Source organism: Pelophylax lessonae, assembly GCF_965119305.1.
Source record: "Pelophylax lessonae genome assembly, chromosome: 1".
NCBI classification, from domain to species: Eukaryota; Metazoa; Chordata; class Amphibia; order Anura; family Ranidae; genus Pelophylax; species Pelophylax lessonae.
Window position 1 is genome coordinate 758,127,337 of NC_138768.1, and position 21,353 is coordinate 758,148,689.

Consider the following 21,353-nt stretch of genomic DNA (forward strand, 5'->3'; position numbering starts at 1 on the left):
TAAACCTTTTGTCAGTGCCTAGATATTTGGCAACAGTGTTGGACTGCAAAGCTCCCTTACAAGAAGCATTCAATTTGCATAGCCTTTTAATTATTACTATTAAAAAGTATATTTTATTGTGCAATTATGATCAAATATTAAAAAAGAAAAAGAAAAAATATTAAGTAAATCAATCTAAGTGAAATGATATTGTGAAACCTGGTGATTAATGTGGCATTGATGACAAAGGTCAGCTTACTTAAGGTAAATACAATAATGATTTTGCCATGGAACCCTGGCTAAGCTTGACACCTATAGCTGTTAAAAATTGACAGCACTTACCTAGATCAATAAGTATTGCATGTTGCTGTGTGGTCAGTTGCTTCAGCAATTCTTTGTAGGGAATATCTTTTAAGTGGCTTTTATTGGGAACTTGGTGTCTCAGCAGATGTTGCTCTGTTAAAAACTTCCATATTTCTCCACGGTGAGGTCTAGGTACTCCTATAAAATACATTTACTTAAAACAGATCACACCAACACCTATACATATTTACCATCATTTGTGCAACTAATCTTGTGCATTAAATTAAAGCTGGCCATAGATGGATAGAATTTCAAGCCAATGTTTTTAGGAAAATCCATACGCAAATTCTCAAAACATTTGAATTTCGTTTGAATGATTTAGTTTGCGTTTATAGCATATGATTTTGAAATGAATGGAAAACCACATACACTGTGAGAAATTTGTTAGTTTGAGAAAAAGTTTCTATCCTGCGCCTTGATTTTTCTCATCACTGCAGTAGTAAACTAATATCGTTTTGCCCCAAAATGATTAGAAAAACAAACAAACTTTCTTAGAACATTATTTTCCTAAGAATTTTCTTTCAAAATTCTACCCACCTATTGCCAGACCTTTGTTTCAATTCTATCTAACCTGTACTGGTCATACAATACTGAGAAAATTAGCTGGTATAGATACAGATATGGTAAAAGCTGCAATGAGTACCTCACACACATTTATCTGAAAGGACATGGGTACACAAGTTATCAGGCCTAAAAATATACATGAAAAAAATATAGCATATATATGAGTTTGCAACTGCATAGAATATGAATAATACGTTATATCAAATGACCGCTGTTAAAAAGACTAGAGCCAAGGGTGTCTGCCCAACGCATAAACAAGCACACTAGGATGTAACAAATCTTTGTTCTTTAATCCCTTAACGCTGACTTAACACACACACACATATATATATATATATATATATATATATATATATATATATATATATATATATATATATATATATATACACACACACACACACACACACACACACACACACACACACACACACACTAAGTGGGGATCGAAAGTTTGGGCACCCCAGGTAAAAATTTGTATTAATGTGCATAAAGAAGCCAAGGAAAGATGGAAAAAATTCAAAAAGGCATCAAATTACAGATTAGACATTCTTATAATATGTCAACAAAAGTTAGATTTTATTTCCATCATTGACACTTTCAAAATGACAGAAAACAAAAAATGGCGTCTGCAAAAGTTTGGGCACCCTGCAGAATTTATAGCATGCACTGCCCCCTTTGCAAGGCTGAGACCTGCCAGTGTCATGGATTATTCTCAATCATCGTCTGGGAAGACCAAGTGATGTCAATCTCAAAGGTTTTAAATGCCCAGACTCATCTGACCTTGCCCCAACAATCAGCACCATGGGATCTTCTAAGCAGTTGTCTAGAAAACTGAAACTGAAAATAGTTGACGCTCACAAAGATGGAGAAGGCTATAAGAAGATAGCAAAGCATTTTCAGATGTCAATATCCTCTGTTCGGAATGTAATTAAGAAATGGCAGTCATCAGGAACAGTGGAAGTTAAAGCAAGATCTGGAAGACCAAGAAAAATATCAGACAGAACAGCTCGCAGAATTGTGAGAAAAACAATTCAAAACCCACGTTTGACTGCACGATCCCTCCAGAAAGATCTGGCAGACACTGGAGTTGTGGTACACTATTCCACTATAAGGAGATACTTGTACAAATATGGTCTTCATGGAAGAGTCTCTTCTACGTCCTCACCACAAAAATCAGCGTTTTAACTTTGCAAATGAACATATAGACAAGCCTGATGCATTTTGGAAACAAGTTCTGTGGACCGATGAGGTTAAAAATTGAACTTTTTGGCCAAAATTAGCAAAGGTACGTTTGGAGAAGAAGGGGCACAGAATTTAATGAAAAGAACCTTTGTCCAACTGTTAAGCATGGGGGTGGATCAATCATGCTTTGGGGTTGTATTGCAGCCAGTGGCACAGGGAACATCTCACGAGTAGAAGGAAAAATGGATTCAATACAATTTCAGCAATTTTGGATGGTAACTTGATGCCATCTGTGAAAAAGCTGAAGTTAAAGAGAGGATGGCTTCTACAAATGGATAATGATCCTAAACACACCTCGAAATCCACGGGGGATTACATCAAGAGGCGTAAAATGAAGGTTTTGCCATGGCCTTCACAATCTCCTGACCTCAACATAATTGAAAATCTATGGATAGACCTTAAAAGAGCAGTGCGTGACAGACAGCCCAGAAATCTCAAAGAACTGGAAGACTTTTGTAAGGAAGAATGGGCAAAGATACCTCAAACAAGAATTGAAAGACTCTTGGCTGGCTACAAAAAGCGTTTACAAGCTGTGATACTTGCCAAAAGGGGGAAGTACAAGATATTAGCTCTGCAGGGTGCCCAAACTTTTGCAGACACCATTTTTTTGTTTTCTGTTATTTTGAAAGTGTAAATGATGGAAATAAAATCTAACTTTTGTTGACATATTATAAGAATGTCTAATCTGTAATTTGATGCCTTTTGAGATTTTTCCATCTTTCCTTGGCTTCTTTATGCACATTAATACAAATTCTTTACCTGGGGTGCCCAAACTTTCGATCCCCACTGTATGTATGTATGTATGTATGTATGTATGTATGTATGTATGTATATATATATATATATATATATATATATATATATATATATATATATATATATATATATATATATATGCGGCATCACTGCACTGGGATTTTTTACATGAGGCCGCATTTGTGTATTTCTTTCTTGTGCTCAGAGCTCGTTCCTTGCAAAAAAAAAAAAAAGAAAGAAAGAAAGAAAAAAAGAAGGGTTTGTAAAAGAAAAAAAAAAAAATGAAAATAAATAGAAATCCCTAGATCAAGGTTTGTATACATGTTCGCCAGCACACCAAGGATCTTCACATGCCCTGACGAAGGGGTCCAGCGTGGCTCTGAAACGTAGCATTTATCCTGATGTGATGTGATCCTTTCGCAATGAAAAGTTTTTTTTGGATTGCTATGCAAGATCCATGGTGTGCTGGCGAACATGTATACTTATCTGTGATATATCCAGGGTCCAGCTGGTAATCGCTGCAGCACCCGTAATGGATGTGCCTATATCCTGGAACGTGTGCGATGGGAATATGAACTATTCTAGATCAAGGTTTGATCTAGGTCAGTGCCAGGGTTAATGTATGGGTCAAGTAAGAGTCAAAAGGTCAAGGTCAGGGTCAGGGTCAGCATATTTTGGACAGCATTTTTTTTTAAATTTGCATCATTGTCCGTTAGGGGTTTATTTACTGAAGCTAGAGAGGGCAAAATTAGTCACAATTCTGCAGAAAAACCAATCAGCTTCTAACCTCAGCTAGTTTAATTAAGCTTTAGCAATAAAACCTGGAAGCTGATTGGTTTATCTGCAGAATTCTAACTCATTTTGCCCTTTCTAGCTTTAGGCAAAAAACCCCTTAGTGTCAGTGTGTTTTAGGTAGAACAAATAGAAGCAAAATGCGCACTATTGCTTCTGGGCTGTACTATGGGTACAAACAACAAAAAACATACACGTGTGGTATTGCTATCGTCAGGAGCAGGTGAATTTATTTTGGGTTATTCTTAGGTGGTAGGTTATGGTAGTAGCGAGAAATATATAGCAAAATTAAAAAAAGAAAAAAAAAAAAAAAGATTTTTTTCCCCATTTTGGGCCAGTTTTTCTTTGATAATAATATTATTATTATTAATAAAAAAAAAATCAGGGAGATATTAACAGCTATTTACTACTAAAATGAAAGCCCAATTTGTCCTGAAAAAAACAAGGCTTTGTGGATGCACAAAGCAGTTGTGATGGTATGTATGGTTTTACTAACACATGTGAAAATTTCAAATTTGTGCTTGGGCATTTAGATTTGTTTTACCCTTAGGTGTGAAGGGGGTTAAAAGATCTTTATGAGAGACCTTTCCATAAAAATAAAAATGTAAGAAGGACCTATAGACATCCACCATCTCATGTCAGAGTATATTAAATGTTCAGAATTTCTTCGCTGTGTAAGGGTCCTGGATATATTTTCTACTGCTCTCTGGATGGAGTCTGTGCAATCTCCCAAAACGAAACGTCTATCTGTATGACTGACATCATGAAGGTCTGCAGATCTTGACAACACTGTCAACAAAATAGTACTCAAGGAAAAAATATATGATATTTTGATGATGCATTGCATGTGTGTCAAATTCCTTTTGCAAGGACAATAGTTAAAAGAGAAGTATGGCTTTACATTTTTTTCCATGTATACCTACCTAGGTGGATGCAGCATAGGTCCCCCAGTGCCTCTGCACTGAGAACTGAGTGATCGAACACCGCCCATCGCTCGGTTCGGACAGCTCCCCGAGCAGACTGTCAGTTAGCAGCTCTCTGCTCTGCCTCCTCCTTGCTCACTGGAGCGCCAGGCTGTGGAGGGGCAGGGAGCAGCCGGCTCAGCCTCTCAGCGGCTCACTGAAAGGCTGAGCTGGGTGTCGGTTCAGGCACCTGGCGGATCCCGACTCCATGGTCATGACGACGTGGTGCCTGAACTGACTTCTGTGACGTCAGCAGAGAGCGAACTTCAGCCCGCTCTCTGCTGAAAACGGGTCACAGGAGTACAGAACGGACTGCACTTCTTTGATCCATAAGAGATGTACAGCCAAACAAGCTTTTGTACATCATCTTTAAAATGTGATAAAAAGTACACACTACACAGATTTTCAAAAGATGGGATTACCTTGTCCAACAGCGCCATGAATTTTTTCCATATCAGCTTTTATTTTTGTTCTTCCAGGTGTGCTGAGCATCTTCTCCCATACAAGTGTCACATCTTTTAGACAAGGAGTGATCTCTTCATAATCAAGCTTGAGCCGTTTATTTTGCAAGTCATTTTCTGAAGCTTCAAGGAAAGAGAACAAAAACCATTTTAAAAACGCATATTTTTAAAAGGCCTACTTTTAAAACTAACAGAATATACACCAACATTTTAAAACTTTCATTACTTAACAGTTCCTAATCTTGTACAGAAAAGGGAAAAAAAAAGAAGAGGTACAAACGCTTGTGTGTGTTATCAGCGCTTTTGCATTAGCCAAGAAAGGCAGGGGCATACAGAATGCAAGTCAACATTAAAAGGGGAAAACTACAACAGGAAAATAAGGCCAGCCAAACACGGTGCAAATTTATTTCCTGCAATCAATGGTTACAGGAAAGAAATTTGCAAGGGAGACTTTTGGAGGACCGAAAGTACCAAATTAAGGTCCCAAGGCGGCAACGAAGACTGCACTGGAGGAACCAAATTTCGGACACCCTGAAGAAAGGAAAGCACCAGGGATTATGTGGCCAAGGGTAGTTGGAAGAAGACCGCAAAAGCTGACACCTGGCCCTTGATGGTACTCAATGCCAATTTTTGTTCAACCCCCCACTGAAGGAAGGTCAAGATTAGAGCCACCTAGAAAGAACGAGGATGAACTCCAAGAGACTCACACCACGCAATGTACGTCTTCCACGTACGATAGTAGATCTTCCTAGAAGTAGATTTCCTAGCTTTAACAGTGTAGGAATCAAGATAAACCCATTATCTTTCAGCACCTGGCTTTCAAACAGCTAAGCCGTCAAAGCCAGCAACTGTAAAGCAGCATGGAGGATTGGTCCTTGGGACAGCAAATCCTCCCTGAGAGGCAGCCTCCAAGGAACTTCGGTGACCAGCCTCACCAGATCGTCGTACCATGCCCAGCGAGGCCAGTTCGGAGCCACTAAGATGACTGAAATCCCTTCGGCCTCAATCCTGCGTAGAAGTCTTGGCAGAAGTTTGAGAGGAGGGAAGGCGTAAATCAGACGATACTGACCCTATGGGGCCAACAGCGCGTCTGTGGCATCTGCCATGGCATTGGCCGATTGATTGCGCACTGGACATCCCTAAAGATGATCCATCCAATGGTCCAGACACAGTCTGATCACTCTGAGCTCCAAGACATTAATCGGAAGTCTGGACTCTTCCAGTGTCCAGATCCCCTGAGCAGAATGTTTGCAGCCGGACAGGCTGGCATCCGTGGTGATTACTGTACAATACAATGGGAGGAAGGATTTTCCCCAGACTAAGCACCGGAGAACGAAGCCACCGCATCAGGGACTTCTTCGTTCCCTGGCTCAGCCGGATCTGATTGTCCAGAGACTGCAGATATCTTGTCTCATTTGGCCAGAATCTCCCTTTGCTGGGACCTTTTATGGAACTGTGCAAACAGAACTGCCTCGAAGGTAGACACCATCAGGCCCAGCACCCGCATGCAAGTCTGGAGGGATGACCATGTGCTGGACAGCAGGAGATAAATTGCAGCCTGCAATTTCTGGAGTTTGTCCAGAGGAAGGAGCACTCTGGCCAAGGCCGAGTCCAGAGTCAGACCCATTTAGTCCAGCTTTGTGGACAACACCAGAACAGACTTCTGAAAACTCTGAATCCAGCCGAACTCCCACAGAGTTTGTATGGGGATTTCCAGGTTATTCACCAGAGCAGGAGGAGACTCCGCTCACAGAAGGAGGTCGTCCAAGTGGCCCAGTACCGCGATCCCCCGTTGGCGTAACAAAGCTAGCACTGGGGCTAACACTTTTGTGAAGACCTGAGGAGCAGAGGCGAGACGAAAGGTTAACGCCACAAACAGATAATGCTCCTCTCCCATGGCAAAGTGGAGGAAGCGCTGGTGACCAGCACATATTGGAATGTGAAGGTAAGCATCCTTGATGTCGATAGAGGCAAGAAAATCCCCCCTGACGCAGGGATGCCACCACCGTGCGAATAGACTCCATTCTGAACTTCTGCACCCACACAAAGCAGTTCAGTTCCTTTGAGGTCCAGGGTTGGATGCACCTTGCCTTCCTTCCTGGGAACTGTAAACAGAATTGTGTAAAAACCCTGAAAACATTCAGAAGTCAGAACTGGGACAATCACCCCTTGAAGCTCCAGGTCTTCTACCGCCCCAAAACCGATCCTGTAAGCAGTCCAGGGACAAGCGCAAGTTGGAAGGAAAGAACCTTGCCGGGGGACAAGAGCGAAACTCAATCTTGTAGCCGGACTGAATGACTCTGTGGACCCACTTGTCTTGCACCAGGGAAGTCCACAGGTCCTGGAACCAACGAAGACATCCCCCCCACCTACAAAGCAGGTGATGGCGCACCTTCATGCTGAAGGAACCTTGTCTGCGGGTCTAGAGAAGCCCGCCCTGGCTTGCCAGATCAGGTTTGTTTGGATCCTCCATAAGAGACCCTGAAAGGCTACGAGCCCTTGTCAGTCGATCCTGAGGGACAAAAAAAAAAAATGTTTGAGCCGAGAAGGAGGGCCCACGTCTATGACGAGGGTCCGCGCACTCAGTAGCCTGCGGCAGAAAGGTACTCTTCCCCCCTGTGAGACCTTTAATGATGTCATCCAGGGTAGCTCCAAACGGGCAATCTCCTTGAAAGGGAAGATCAGTCAAGGCCTTTTTTAGAGGTCTGGAGACCAGCATTTGAGCCAAAAGATTTGCCGAAGGACCACTGCTGAAACAGAGAGCCAAGCCACTAGGGGACCCGCATCCAAAGAGGCATCACAGATAAACTGCAGCCCTTGGACCGGCTGATCCGCCAGCTCATCAAAGGCAGGGGGGAGCCGTTCTCCTTCCAGGTCATGGCATAAAAGCTTAGCTCACTCTTTCAGTTTGCGACACCAGGGCAATGGTGAATACCAGCCTCAGTACGGAACCAGCCAGAGCGTGCATATTGCGGCCCACAGCTTCCGCCTTCCTGTCAGCCGTGTCCTTAAATGCCAGGGGCTCTTCAACCGGAATCATGGTTGCCTTGTATAATCTGGAAACCTGTGGGTCCACCACTGGTGGCACAGTCCACATCTTAAGAAGGGACAACTCATAGGGGTAACGCCTAGAAAATCGCTTAGGGACCTCAAGGGGACGCTTTGGTCGTCCCCACTCTTTGGCAACAATTTTGTCCAAATAGGTGGGGAAAGGAAACACCTTTGCTGCTCTGGATGGCTTGTGAGTGCCAAAGGGAGCCTGCGCCTCCGTCGAGCTGCATCTTCCAGGTCTCACGCACAGATGCATTCAGTTCTTCTACCAGCGCCTTTTCTTGTGCGGTTGCAGATGTGGAGGAATCATCCTCACTATCAGGCGATTCCGGGTGCGTGGTTGCAGACCCAGCAGGGTGACCCAAGTCCGGGGTGGCCAAATCAGATTCAGGATCTGATGAGACAGATGAGGGCGGGGGGCGCTTTTTGCTAGCCTAAAAGCCACCTCTACTCGGGACACAAAGGACTCCAAGACCGCCGTCAGTGCATCGATGGATGGTCGGGACCCGGAGGGCCCTGCAGCCTCAGAGAGGGGATCAGGTGGAGAGATGTCCATTAAAGACTCCATGAGTCACCAGGGGGACCCCATAAAAAGTTTAAAACACTGCACAAGGGAAAACCCCCCCCACCGCACTGGCAGCACCACCTGGTCGTCAAGCACAAGCATCAAGCTATCCTCGGCAGAGAGGGAGTGAACCCAAACTGACTCACCACCCAGCAGAAACAGGCACCTGCAGCCACCAGGATAATCTGCACTCCAAGTGCGGTGATCAGGAAGTGAAAAGATCCAGGAGTCAGCACCAAGGGATGAGGAGGGGCTCCCACCGCTGAAAATCACCGCCCCCAGGGCTCCACTGTCTTGGTTGCCGCTATTTTCAATGGCAAACCCCCACAAAATTGCCGCAGGACTACACAAACATGGCTACCGTGCATAGAAACACAGGCTACAGAAAAATGGCGGCACCACAAGGCCTCCAGGGACTCCAGAGGGATCCCTAGGCCTCAAAGACAGACCCAGGTAAGAAGAGGGGCCTGGCAGGAGTCCCAACTCCCCCCTGTCGCCAGCATAGCGCCCTGCCCTGCCATACCCCAGGAGGTGGACCAGACCATCCACACAGCCCCAGTTTATATGGAGGGGGGTAGGATGGGGGACAGATGAAAGGGGGGTGCCTAATGGGAAGGAGGGTAACCCGGGTGTTCGACTGTCCCAAGGAGCAGCCCACGTCCACCCCAAAACCTTTGAGGGGGAGAGGGGGGACAGCTATTCACCATATGAGGAACCGCGTGGGCCTTGCTCCAGACGGAACGCTGTGAATTGGGCCCGAGACCCGGTCGTATGCGACCTCGCGAGGCGTTTAACTCGCAGGCCAGCCCCCATCCAGTGGGGCTTTGTCGCGGCTGAACTAGCATGAAGCCGAGGTCTGCGCGCACTCGCTGGTCAGACTGGGGTGACCACTGGATCTAGATTATCCAGCGCATTGTCCAGTCAGGCAGTTGATTGTAGATCTCACAGGAAAAACCAGGAGAAAAAAGTTCTATATAAAAAGAAAACATTTGCCGGGACCAGAGATCCCAGCAAGTAACTAGGTCCTTACTCCTGACTAGGCAGAAAAAAAAACTGGGTACCTATAGCAGAGATAGGGTGTATACCCCCTTGGGCTGCCCATAGGCGTAGCCAGATTCTTTTTCTGCCTAGTGTCCTACTCCTGTAGTGGGCAGTAAAACCAAATGGTTATGAAGATCAGGAGCTGTGTCTGTCAATGAACGAAAGAGAAATATTTTGTAGTAACTGGCAGAGTGGGAAAGGGATATCACTTTCTGTGTTGATGTTGGAGAGATTTATGCTCGCAATTTATCCTGGTAGACTTTGTCATCGAGAAAAAAAAGTTGTAATAGTAAAAAATGAAATATTAAGTGGGGTACACATTAGTAGAAAATCTGCCGAAAATTCCCGTCCAAGTGTGTACACAACTTTCAGCAACCGATGCCGACATTTTCAACGAAAAAAAAACAGAGGGACAAACCCCAAAATTTTTATCGTCCGTCCCCAGACGACCAATTTTCGTTTAATGTGTATGCAGTACGTCCGCGAAAAATCGGATACGAAAGACCGTGCATGATCTGAAGTTGCTGACGACCCGGAAGTCTAGGAACAAATGTCACAAAAAAAATAAAAAAAAAAATCGGACGAGAAATTTTGTGAACATTTATGCACTGTCAACTAAAAACGGTAATGAACGCTGAACAAGAGAGAAAAATCGGAGGATATTTCGTCCGATTTCCGTCAAGTGTGTACGGGCCTTTACAGTTGCCCACCAAACAAAAGCAAAGGGGACATTTCTCAGTGTCAGCATTTGCTCCATTGACAGCTGTCATAGGTGGGACTCTACCTAACTTTGGATACATTTCCTCTAACTTCCTGTTCTGTCTGTAGCACAGGAGACAAGGGAAAATCCCCAAATTGTAACACATATTAAAATACAGACTGATTGTTTAAACTGTCAATAAAAATTGTGGCTGGAGTTTCAATTTACACATGAAATCACACAATACACAAATCTGAAAGCCCAAAAAGATTTTGTCAAAATGCTAAGAAGAATGTCCACCATCTCCGTAGGGGTAAATCAAACATTTTATATTTAATCTTCAATGTTCTACAAGGCAACACAAACATGTTAATAGGAGCTACGGATCAGATTACATTGTTGGCCACTACAAAACTATAAAGAGCAGCTAACTCAAACTACATCAATGCCTTTTTGTCCTTTATCAGTATATAATCTGTTCCTAACAAGTTCTCCTGCTTCCTTGTTGGCCTGGTTTCACCATTTATAGACACGCCTGGGTAAAGTCTGCAGGACACAACACGATGAGAAAGTGAGAATGAACCTAGCAGCTTTTCCCCACAGATGCCTGTAGACATTACATGACATGGTTGTCTACTGATTGGGTCATTTTATTTTTTTTTTTAACCACTTGCCGCCAAATCACGTACCTGGTACAGCATTTGTCTTCAAGTGCTTATAAAGGGGATGATACCTGCAACCGAAGCCATCACCCTGGTACCGTTTCTTTAGAGCCAACAGTCGGCTCTCTTGTAATAACAACTGGAGCGGCTAACCAGTTGCTTGGTTGTTATTACAAGCAGCAGGAAACCTGAGCTACTAGCTGGCATGTCCGCCCACTGGCCAGAAACCCAAGGAAAGCCGGAATCGGCTTTGATCATGTCGCTGCTATGGTATCCCAAAAGCGATGACATGACCCCACTTCCTGTTTACCGGCATCTTAACTATGCCTTTTTTTGAAACGCAAAAGTATTCAAAAAACTGCAAAATTGGCGTTTTTGAATGCTTTCAAGTGCAAAAGTAGAGATTTTGGGTCGTATAGATCCCAGATCCCGTCATAAAGAGTACCTGTCACATCCCTATTGCTGTCACAAGGATGTTTATATTCCTTGTAACAGCAATAAATGTGATTAAAAAAAAAAAAATATGTAAAGCAGCACTGTTAAAAAAAATAAATAGATTCCTAATTAAAAAAAATATTTGTTTTTTTTTTTTTTTAAGTGCCCCGTCCTCCAGTGCTAGCATGCACAGGCGAAAGTATGTGTTGGTCCCGTGTGCACGCAAACTGCGATCGTCCCACACGTAAGGTATCGCTGCGAACGACAGATTATGGGCAGTAATTCTAGCACTAGACCTTCATTGTACATCTAAAGTGGTAACCTGTAAAGCAGGGCTTGACAAATTTGCCTGAAATCTAGGAGCCAGCTAAAAAAATTATGAGCCAGTTTTTTTTTTTTAAACTAACAACCAAGCTTTTAAAAAAAAAAATTATACAAAATTTACACATAAATACGACTAGAACCCCGCTCTCCTCTATAGGGCAATCGGATGCAAACCGAGCGTCTGTCTGTTTCCATCCGATGCTATCTGATCCGATCCACGGGATGGATAGAAAATAGAACCACCATCCGTCTGTTTTTGGCGGACAAAATCAGATGGGGGCAGATTACCGCTCCATAGAGGAGACTGAAGGGTCCGATCAGGTCTGCCTGAGAAACTGACAGGCGGACCAGACCGTGTGAAAGGGGCTTTGGCTGTGTGGCTGTGGCATGGCAGGGAGATGATAAATATATTATATATATATATATATATATATATATATATATATATATATATATATATATATATATATATATATATATATATATTTTTTTTTTTTTTTTTTCCCCAATAATTGAAAAAAAAAAAAAAAAAAAAAAAAAAAAAAAAAAGAAAAATTATTATTATTTTTTAAATAATTTAAAAAATAAATAATAATAACCACACTCCCTGTCCACTTACCTTTAAGGAAAGGTAAGTGGACAGGGAGATGAAGCCTGCAAAAACTTCCATCTCATCTCCTCTTGGGAAGGACAGCTATTGAGAACAGGCAGTCATTAGTGACTGCTTGTGAAACTCCCGGCCACCACAAGAGGGCGCCAGTTCCCCGTTGGAAGCCTCTCTCATCTCACAGAAGAAGGCCGAAAAGCCGAGGCCTCAATTTTCGGATGGCGCGGTAATCCGTGCATTTGGGGAGGAGGTGGGGGGCGCAAAAGGGACAAGGCACCTCCTGCAGGGCACCCCAGGCGCCAGGTCGCTAATTCCAGTCGCCAATGCGACCTGGCGCCCGGGGTTTGTCGAGCCCTGCTGTAAAGGGTTTTAAAGCTTCGCCTATGGATAGTAACATTTACATCATTTGTTGCTTTTGTGAGAGTGTGCACAATTTTGGGTTATGTATTGTGTTTTTTTTTTTTTTTGCATTCAATTTTTAAAAGTGTATATTTTATTTTTCCAAAACACTGCATTTGAAAAAAACCACTGCGCAAATACCGTGTGACATAAAAGTTTGCAAAACCCACCAATTTATTCTGTAGGGCCTCCGCTTTAAAAAAAAAATAATATTATATATATATATATATATATATATATATATATATATATATATATATATATATATATATATATATATATATATATATAATGTGTAGGGGCTCTAACTCATTTTCTAGCAAAAAACAAACAAGCTGGTTTTCACATGGAAACAAATAGTGCCAGAAAATGCCCAGTCTTCAAGTGGTTAATCGGGTACTCTGTATTAAACAGACTTTGCCATTTCAGGTACAACAAAGAGCATTATTAGTAGCTACTCAAGTTTACTTGACAAAAGAAAACCAAAGCCTTGACTTGAAAAAGAATATAAAAATAGGACAATTCTGTATTATTCATCTGGATTGGAGACTTTCTAACGACTGACATCACCAGACAAGGCTTGTCATTAAAGAAAAAGGGATTGGACATGTTGAAATAATTTATTTTGATTGATTGTTTACCCTGAAATAGGCTAACCCCAAAAATGAATTTCAGCACACCACCCCTGCCCATCTCTACAGGCTAAATATGTACAGTCAAGCAATAAAATCCTTTATGTTTGAGTATCCAGTAGCTTGCAATAAGGTTTTAAGAACGACCGACATCATAGCCCTTCAATATTTACGGCAGCCTTTATAGCTTTAAGTCTAAGTAAAAGTTGCTTGCTAACATAGTTTGAAACGTTATAGGATTCCTAAAAATATAGCATAGACCCCTGTGGGCAGAGGTTGCCCTTTATCTGGCTTACAACTACAGGTTAGAAAAAAATTCTAAAATTCCAAGTTTACAAATGATATTGTACTGTACCAAAACACCTTTGGAATTACTTTTGCAAGAAAATATTCAATCCATAGAATTACTATTTTTAACAATAAGCCCCATTTATTTTTGATCTTTTTTTGATCGTAAAGTCCATATCTCTGATGTTCATTGACTGACACAGCTCTTCATCTTCATGAGCGTAGGGTTATGCTGCCTCCTACAGAAGTAGGACACTAGGCACGGAAAAGCTTGAGCACGCCTATGGGGCAGTCCCTGGGGGTATACTCCCACTTCCTGCTATAGGTATTCAGTTTTGTAACAAGTCAAAAATCACATTTTTTCCTTCGTTCTTTGACGGACACAGCTCTTCATCTTCATGACCGTAGAGATGCCCCAAAGCAGTGTCAACCAGAGGGGTGGGAACAGCAGATAAAATTCCCAAAGGCTAAACATAGCAACCCAGGTAACATGGAGCTCAACTGAGAACTGGAGCTCACCTGAACAAAACATCCTCTAAACAGCAGCCTGCAAAACTTTTGCAGTCAAAAGAAGTATCCACAGATGCCAACACATTCACTTTATAAAACTTTGTGAATGTGTGCACAGACGACCAAGTGGCCACTTTGCAAACTTGCACCACTGACGCCTGAAGACAGAAGGCCCAGGAGGCACTAGGTGCCTGAGTAGAGTGCGCCCTGACAGGGAAAGGAGGAACCTGACCCCCTAATAGAATAAGCCTGAATCACAGTCTGTCTGATCCATCTGAAAATGGTCACAGCAGAAGCAGCCAGCCCCTTGCAGGGTCCATCCGTGAGAAAAACAGTGAGTCTGACTTTGGAAACGCCTCTGTAGCTGCCAGGTACACCCTTGCTTAGGATACAGGGAAAGCAACACAATGTCTTCATTCAGATGAAAAATCGGAGATGACCTTCGGAAGGAACGATGGACATGACCGAAGAACCACCGTATCCCTGTGAACAACTAGATAAGGTGAACGGCAAGACAGCGCTGCCAGATCAGACACCCTGCGCACCGAAGTAATAGCCATCAAAAAGGCTACCTTCTGGAATAATGTAAGCAGGGAAATCTCCCGAATATTTTCAAAGGGAGGTTTCTAAAGAACTGTCAACACCATATTGAGGTCCCACAGCGGCAATGGAGACCGCACCGCGGGAGCTAAGTGTCTCACTCCCTGCAGAAAAGTATGCAGCAAGGAGTGTGAGGCCAACGGACGTTGAAAGAAAATGGCCAAGGTCGAGACCTGGCCCTTGATGGTACTCAAGGCCAAACGTTGCTCGAAACTCACTGGAGGAAAGCCAAGATCTGAGTCACCGAAAAGGAGCCAGGGTGAACCCCAAGAGACTCACACCATGCAATGTACGTCTTCCAAGTACGATGGTAAATCTCCCTGGAAGTAGATTTTCTAGCTTTTAAAAGCATAGGAATCACCAAATCAGACAACCCTCTATCCTTCAGCATCTGGCTTTCAACAGCCAGGTTGTCAAAGCCAGCGACTGTAAAGCAGTCCAAGGAACATCCAGCTGTACCAGATTGGCGTACCAAGACTGGCGAGGCCAGTCTGGAGCCACTAGAATGACAGGAATCCCTTCAGCCTCGATCCTGCGCAGGAGTCGTGCCAGAAACTTGAGAGGAGGAAGCCACTAGGGCATCTGTGGCATCGGCTAGAGGGTTCATCAGAGACCGTGCCACAAACCACTGAACTTTCCTGTTGAGGCGAGAGGCCAACAGGTCCACCTAGGGAGTCCCCCACCAGAGACACAACTGATTGAACAACTCCGGATGAAGTGACTATTTTCCCTGGTTCAACGCCTGTGGACTGAGATAGTCTGCCTGCCAGTTTTCCACCCCTGGAATGTGTACATCAGAGAGGGCTGGAACGAACCATCCTGCCCACCTTAGAATGTCGGTTACTTCCCGAGCCACCAGCACACTTCTAGTGCCCCCTTGGTGATTGACATAGGCCACGCCCGTGGCACTGTCAGATTTAATATGTCCTTGATATCCCTGGAGACGAACTGTCCAATGATACAGGCAAAGGCTGATCGCTCACAGCTCCAGTAGGTTGAATGGTAGTCTGGACTCTGGACAGATCGGTAGTCTGGACAGAGGTACCGTCCATTTTTTGAGGGGGGACTCCTCATAAGAGTACCGCATTGCAAAAAACTTGCAAAGGTGCGTTTTGAGGACCCCCACTGTTTTGAGACAAGATCATCAAAGAAGGCAGGAAAGGGGAACACCCTTGTCGCTTTGGAGGACTTGTGGGTGCCAAAGGTGACCCCGCGCCTCTGATGCTGCATTAGTCGCATCTTCCAAATATAAGGTTTCCCGCACCGATACAATCAGTGCATCCACTGGTGAATTTTCATGTGCGGCTAGAGGAATCATCCTCACTATCTAAGTACACAGGGTGCGTGTATGCAGATCCCGAAGGGTAGCTGGCATCCGCAGCGGCCGATTCAGACTCTGGATCTGAAGAGACAGAGGAAGCAGATAAAGGCAGGGGGGGGGGGGGGGGGGACGCTTTTTGGTAGCCCGTTTGCCCAGGACCAAATCCACTTTGGACACCACGGACTCCATGACCACTGTCAGTGCAGCTAGTTGTGGTGCCCCAGGGAGCCCGGAATCCTCAGAATGAATTCAGTGGTGAAACATTTGTCAGTGACTCCATGAAGAGAGAATCTGCACCACAAGTGTAAAAACACACTAAGGGACACCCCACTGTGCTGTCTGCACCACAAGGCCCAGCACAGCACTACCGCTGTATAGCAGCAAGCGGGAGAGGGAGCCTCAGGGACTCAGCACCACCGGACAGCTCACAGCAAGTTTCTGCATAGCGCGCGGCGATCAGTAAAATACATGTCTGGCTTTTAGAACTCGAGGATGAGGACTTTTCACCACCGAATCACCGCCCATCTGAGCTCCAAAAACATGCCGTAGCCATTTTCAATGGGAAACTATAGGGAAAATGGCCACCGAGGCTACACAAACATGGCTGCCGATCTGTAGCAAACCAGGCTACAAGAAAATGGTGACCATGCGGCTCCTGGGGGTCCCACGGCCGGAAAAAAATGGTCCCCAAAGGGAGAGGGCCCAGACAGGCGCCCCCAGAAGGCCCATCCCCCTCAAGGAGCGATAGTTTTGGGTACCAGTGACACGCTCCCCCACCTCCATCGCCAGTGTCGCACCACTATTCACCTAAGAAAGGTATGTCTGCCCCGGGGGTGGATTAGCAGATGGGGGCCGCATGCCATAGAGATCACCGAGCTAGGGGGAGGGGAAGCTGAGGGTCGGATCATCCCAGGGAGGGGCCCACCCCTGCCACGGGTAGAGGGGGGACAGCTACTTATAACACCAGGAACAGGATGGGCACCTCTCTGGACAGGACACCGCTCCATCGTAATGTGGGTGCTGTCGGCCAGGAGGAAACGCTGCGACTCAGGCTGAAGCCAGTTCATAAGCGCCATCGTGAGACGTTTACCGCGCAGGCCAGCCCAGGACTGGATGGACCCGAGGGATCTGGATTATCCAGTTTGTCGCCCAGTCTGGCAGCTGATCATAGATTCTCACAGAAACAAAATAATAAAGGAGGAAAAAAATCAATTTAAAAAGAAAAAATAGCTGGGACCAAAGATCCCAGCAAGGAACTAGGTCCTTACTCCTGACTGGGCAGAAAAAAAACTGAAAACCTATATCAGGAAGTGGGAGTATACCCCCAGGGACTGCCCCATAGGCATGCTCAAGCTTTTCTCTGCCTAGTGTCCCACTTCTGTAGGAGGCAGCATAACCCTAGTCAGGAAGATGAAGAGCTGTGTCTGTCAATGAACAGAGGAGAAAAAAAATGTTTTGAATGAAGAACAAAAAAAAAAAAAATATACAGAAGCCAAAAACAGAAGCTGGATTTTTAAAAAGAATCAAAGCAATGACAAAAATGGGTTTGTTCCTTTTGCCTAGAAAGCCATACAAAGGGTCTGTAAAACATCCCAAAAAAAATTAAAAATTAAGAGAACTGCATTTCATTCCAATTTCAAGGACTGACCTTGCAGTTTTTGGTTTTCTTTTTCCATTCTGAGAAGCAGGATCTGTTGTAAAATGGCTTTCTTCCAAAGCTCTCTGAGTTCCTCTGGTGATCGGTGCCTGACTGTCTCTACTGGAACAAATTGGTCATTTTCACGAACAGGCTGCAGAGGAGATCTGGGTGGAATATCTCCCCACTCTGACCGTTCTAGGCAGAAAAAAAAAAAAAAAAAAAAAAGGATACCCTTATTTGCAACATGTTATATGCACATAAATAAATACAGGTTAACAAAATAATATTGGTTAAATTGAGGTAATAGAATCCTATTTCATTATTTCATGATTTTACCATCAGCGCGTATACTGTCAATATAGGATCACATCATTTCAGCCTTGACTGGATATCAGACCTTATAGGTTTACCCATGGATATGTATGACTAGATTAGTTAAAAATAATAATAAAACCAGAATCCAAGTAACATGACTTCTTGTTGTAGGTGTCTGATAGCGTCATGAAGAGAAAAACACACACACCGCAAGGGGCTAAGCACTACTTCAGTTGTTAAACATCTTTATACCAAACTTTGGGATCATTTTAACCACTTCTGGGCCGGAAGGTTTTACCCCCTTATGACCAGGCCATTTTTTGCGATTCTGCACTGCGCTACTTTAACTGACAATTGCGCGGCCTTTCGATGCTGTACCCAAATAAAATGTATGTCCTTTTTTCCACAAATATAGCTTTCTTTTGGTGGTATTTTATCACCTCTGTGGTTTTTATTTTTTGCACTTTTAGAGTCGGTTCACACTAGCGCGACTTGTCAGATGACTTGTCAGCCTGACAAGTCGTGCTCCCTCGCGGTCCATTGACCGCTACAGGACACGTTCTAATAGGAGCGACAAGTCGCTCTGACTTAGAAAAAGGGTCCTGTACTACTTCGGGGCGACCTCGGAGCGTCTTGCATAGACTTCCATTATGTGAAGTCCCTGCAAGTCGTTCCGAAGTCGTGGTGCACGGGACTGCACAAGTCGCCCCCGAAGTAGTAAGGAGTCGTGTCGCCTTAGGCCCCGTTCACATACAAGCGACGCTACTTCCCGGGGCGACCTCGGAGCGGCCGGCATGGACTTCATAACATTGAAGTCTATGACGGTCGCTCCGGGTCGCCCCAAAGAAGCTCCGGACCCTTTTTCTAAGTCGGAGCGACTTGTGTCGCTCCTATTAGAACGGGTCCGCAGCTTCCCTATGGAAGGCGACCTACGGCGACCTATGAGGCGACCAGGTCGCCTTAGTGTGAACGGGGACTCAGTGTGAGCCGGCTCTAAACAAAAAAAAAAAGCGTGACAGTTTTGATAACAAAAAAACAAACACAAAACTATTTTTTTACTATCTGCTATAAAACCAGCCAATAAAAAATAAAATCTAATTTTTTTCCCTCAATTTAGGCCAATATTCATTCTGCTACATATTTATGTTAAAAAAAAAAAAATCCCAATAAGTGTATATGGATTGGTTTGCACAAAAGTTAAACAGACGGCTCCAGAGGTGCGATAGTGTCATCTAGTGGTTATTGAATAAAATGACGTACAGGTACGTTGTTTCACGCAATAGTGCCATTCTGCCGCAGTATATACATGGCGGCTGGTCGGTAAGTGGTTCAAAACCACTGTGAAACCCAGTGTTCATATATTTTCTATATTATTTAAAGACAATGATGGGCAGCTCAATGTGTGTTAGCACAATGGCCATCCTGCTAGGCTGTGGTTAATTTAAAAAGTAATGTTTGGGTACTAGTAGATCAAGCCATATGAGGACGTGTCAGCTGACAAAAGACAAGGATGGGCAGGTGAGTCGATGTTCATTGTGTAGATAAACTATTTCTCAATCTGTGGAACACAACACTTGTTAATATTTAACAATGGTGCTACCATCTCTGGACAAGAGAGCGGCATACCTCAGAGGTCAAACTGCACAACAAACACCAACGGAGCTGTCTGACTTCAGCCGAAGAAAGTGCAAACATGCTGATCACACACAATGGGTGAGAACGGTGAACATTATATAAACAGAGGTGTGGCTGGTCTTCTTACTGGTCTTGATAGGACATACTCAGTTATCTTATCTCAACTACAACCTTAACTCTTTGTTAAGCTGAGCGCCGCTGCTTTGTGACACAACCCACCCATTCAAAATAATGTTCTTCTAATCAATCTTCTTGACTGCCTGAGACTATATAACATGCTACAGAATTGCAGCAAACAACCCCTACTGGCTCTTCGTTCATCCAATGTCCAGGCTTTGTGGGATGACCATGCAAGTTTACTGACAGCACTGCACATGCACATTCTATGGCCAATCATTCCTGCCTTGGTATCAGGGAGGAAGAGCAGCAGGATTAAAGTGCTCTCTCCCCTTCAGTTCCCACAGATAAGCAGCTGAACACATTTTGGAGTGAAACTTTAGCTGCTGGCTGCAGTAGAGCTGTTGCCTTTGGCCAAATAGAACAAAACAAGAATCTAGAAGGATCCAGAGAGGTTTCTTTCTAAAAAAAAAAAAAAAAAAAATCTACCCTACATGACCCAGGTTGGTCATGCCCCCTCTGCACCAATTAGACTTGCAGTAATCTGATGTGGCTGAATGTGCATACTAGTGATCGATCGATATAGTTTTTTTAATGCCGATACCAATATTTTGGTCATCGGATATTGGTATCACCCGATATTTTTACATATGTAAAAAAACATTTTTTTTTTTTATTCTTTTTTTTTTCTACAGGTACTCCTTGTGGAGGGATCTGGTGGTCTAAAAGACCCCAAACCTCTACTCAGCACCGAAAAGAATTCAAAACGCCAAGTTTGGCTATTTTTTTTAATTCAGCGCAGAGTACCCGGAAGTGATGTCATGACATCACTTCCGGAGACCCGGGTCTTCTCGTGGGCGGCGGCTGTGGCGGAGGTAGGATGGAGGTAGGATGCCCGGGTCTCCCGGTGGGACAGGAGGCGGAAGGCGGCAGGAGAGGGGGGGGGGGACGTCACCTCACGCTCCTTGTAATGACAGCCAAACGGCTACTCAGCCGCATCGGTTGTCATTACAAGTCAGCTGACCGTCGGCTATGGACACTGGTACTGGGGTGATGCCTCTAGCTGCAGGCATCACCCCGGTACAAGCACTTTCCCTAAATATCGGCAATATTGGCAAATCAAAAGGCCGATTCCGATATATCACAGAAAGTGCATATCGGCCCCCGATATATCGGTGTTGCCGATAATGGGTCAATCTCTAGTGCTTACTCTGTGGTCCACTGAAGGAGTGCTGCCATTTTTACTTTGACAGCAAGGTTCAGCTCTGCGTTGACGGAGCTTTGACAGCTCATGGGTTTTCAAAGCTTACGAACAGTGGTTTAAGGCTTCATTCAAAAACAATACTGTAACAATACAATTTTGTTTAGTGTGGTTAGTTTGCTTAGTGTA

General features: G+C 44.1%; 1 protein-coding gene across 7 annotated transcripts in view; it reads right to left on the reverse strand.

Annotated features, from left to right (window-relative positions):
• TBC1D1 (TBC1 domain family member 1) overlaps window positions 1–21,353 on the reverse strand; it is a 379,700-nt gene that overhangs the window by 43,866 nt on the left and 314,481 nt on the right. For all 7 annotated transcript variants that reach the window (XM_082248068.1, XM_082248069.1, XM_082248071.1 and 4 more), the window contains 3 exons: window positions 17,906–18,091; window positions 5,084–5,245; window positions 322–480 (listed from right to left, as the gene is read on the reverse strand). In XM_082248068.1, the coding sequence (XP_082104194.1) occupies window positions 322–480; window positions 5,084–5,245; window positions 17,906–18,091 (507 nt within the window). The remainder of the gene's footprint in view (window positions 1–321; window positions 481–5,083; window positions 5,246–17,905; window positions 18,092–21,353) is intronic.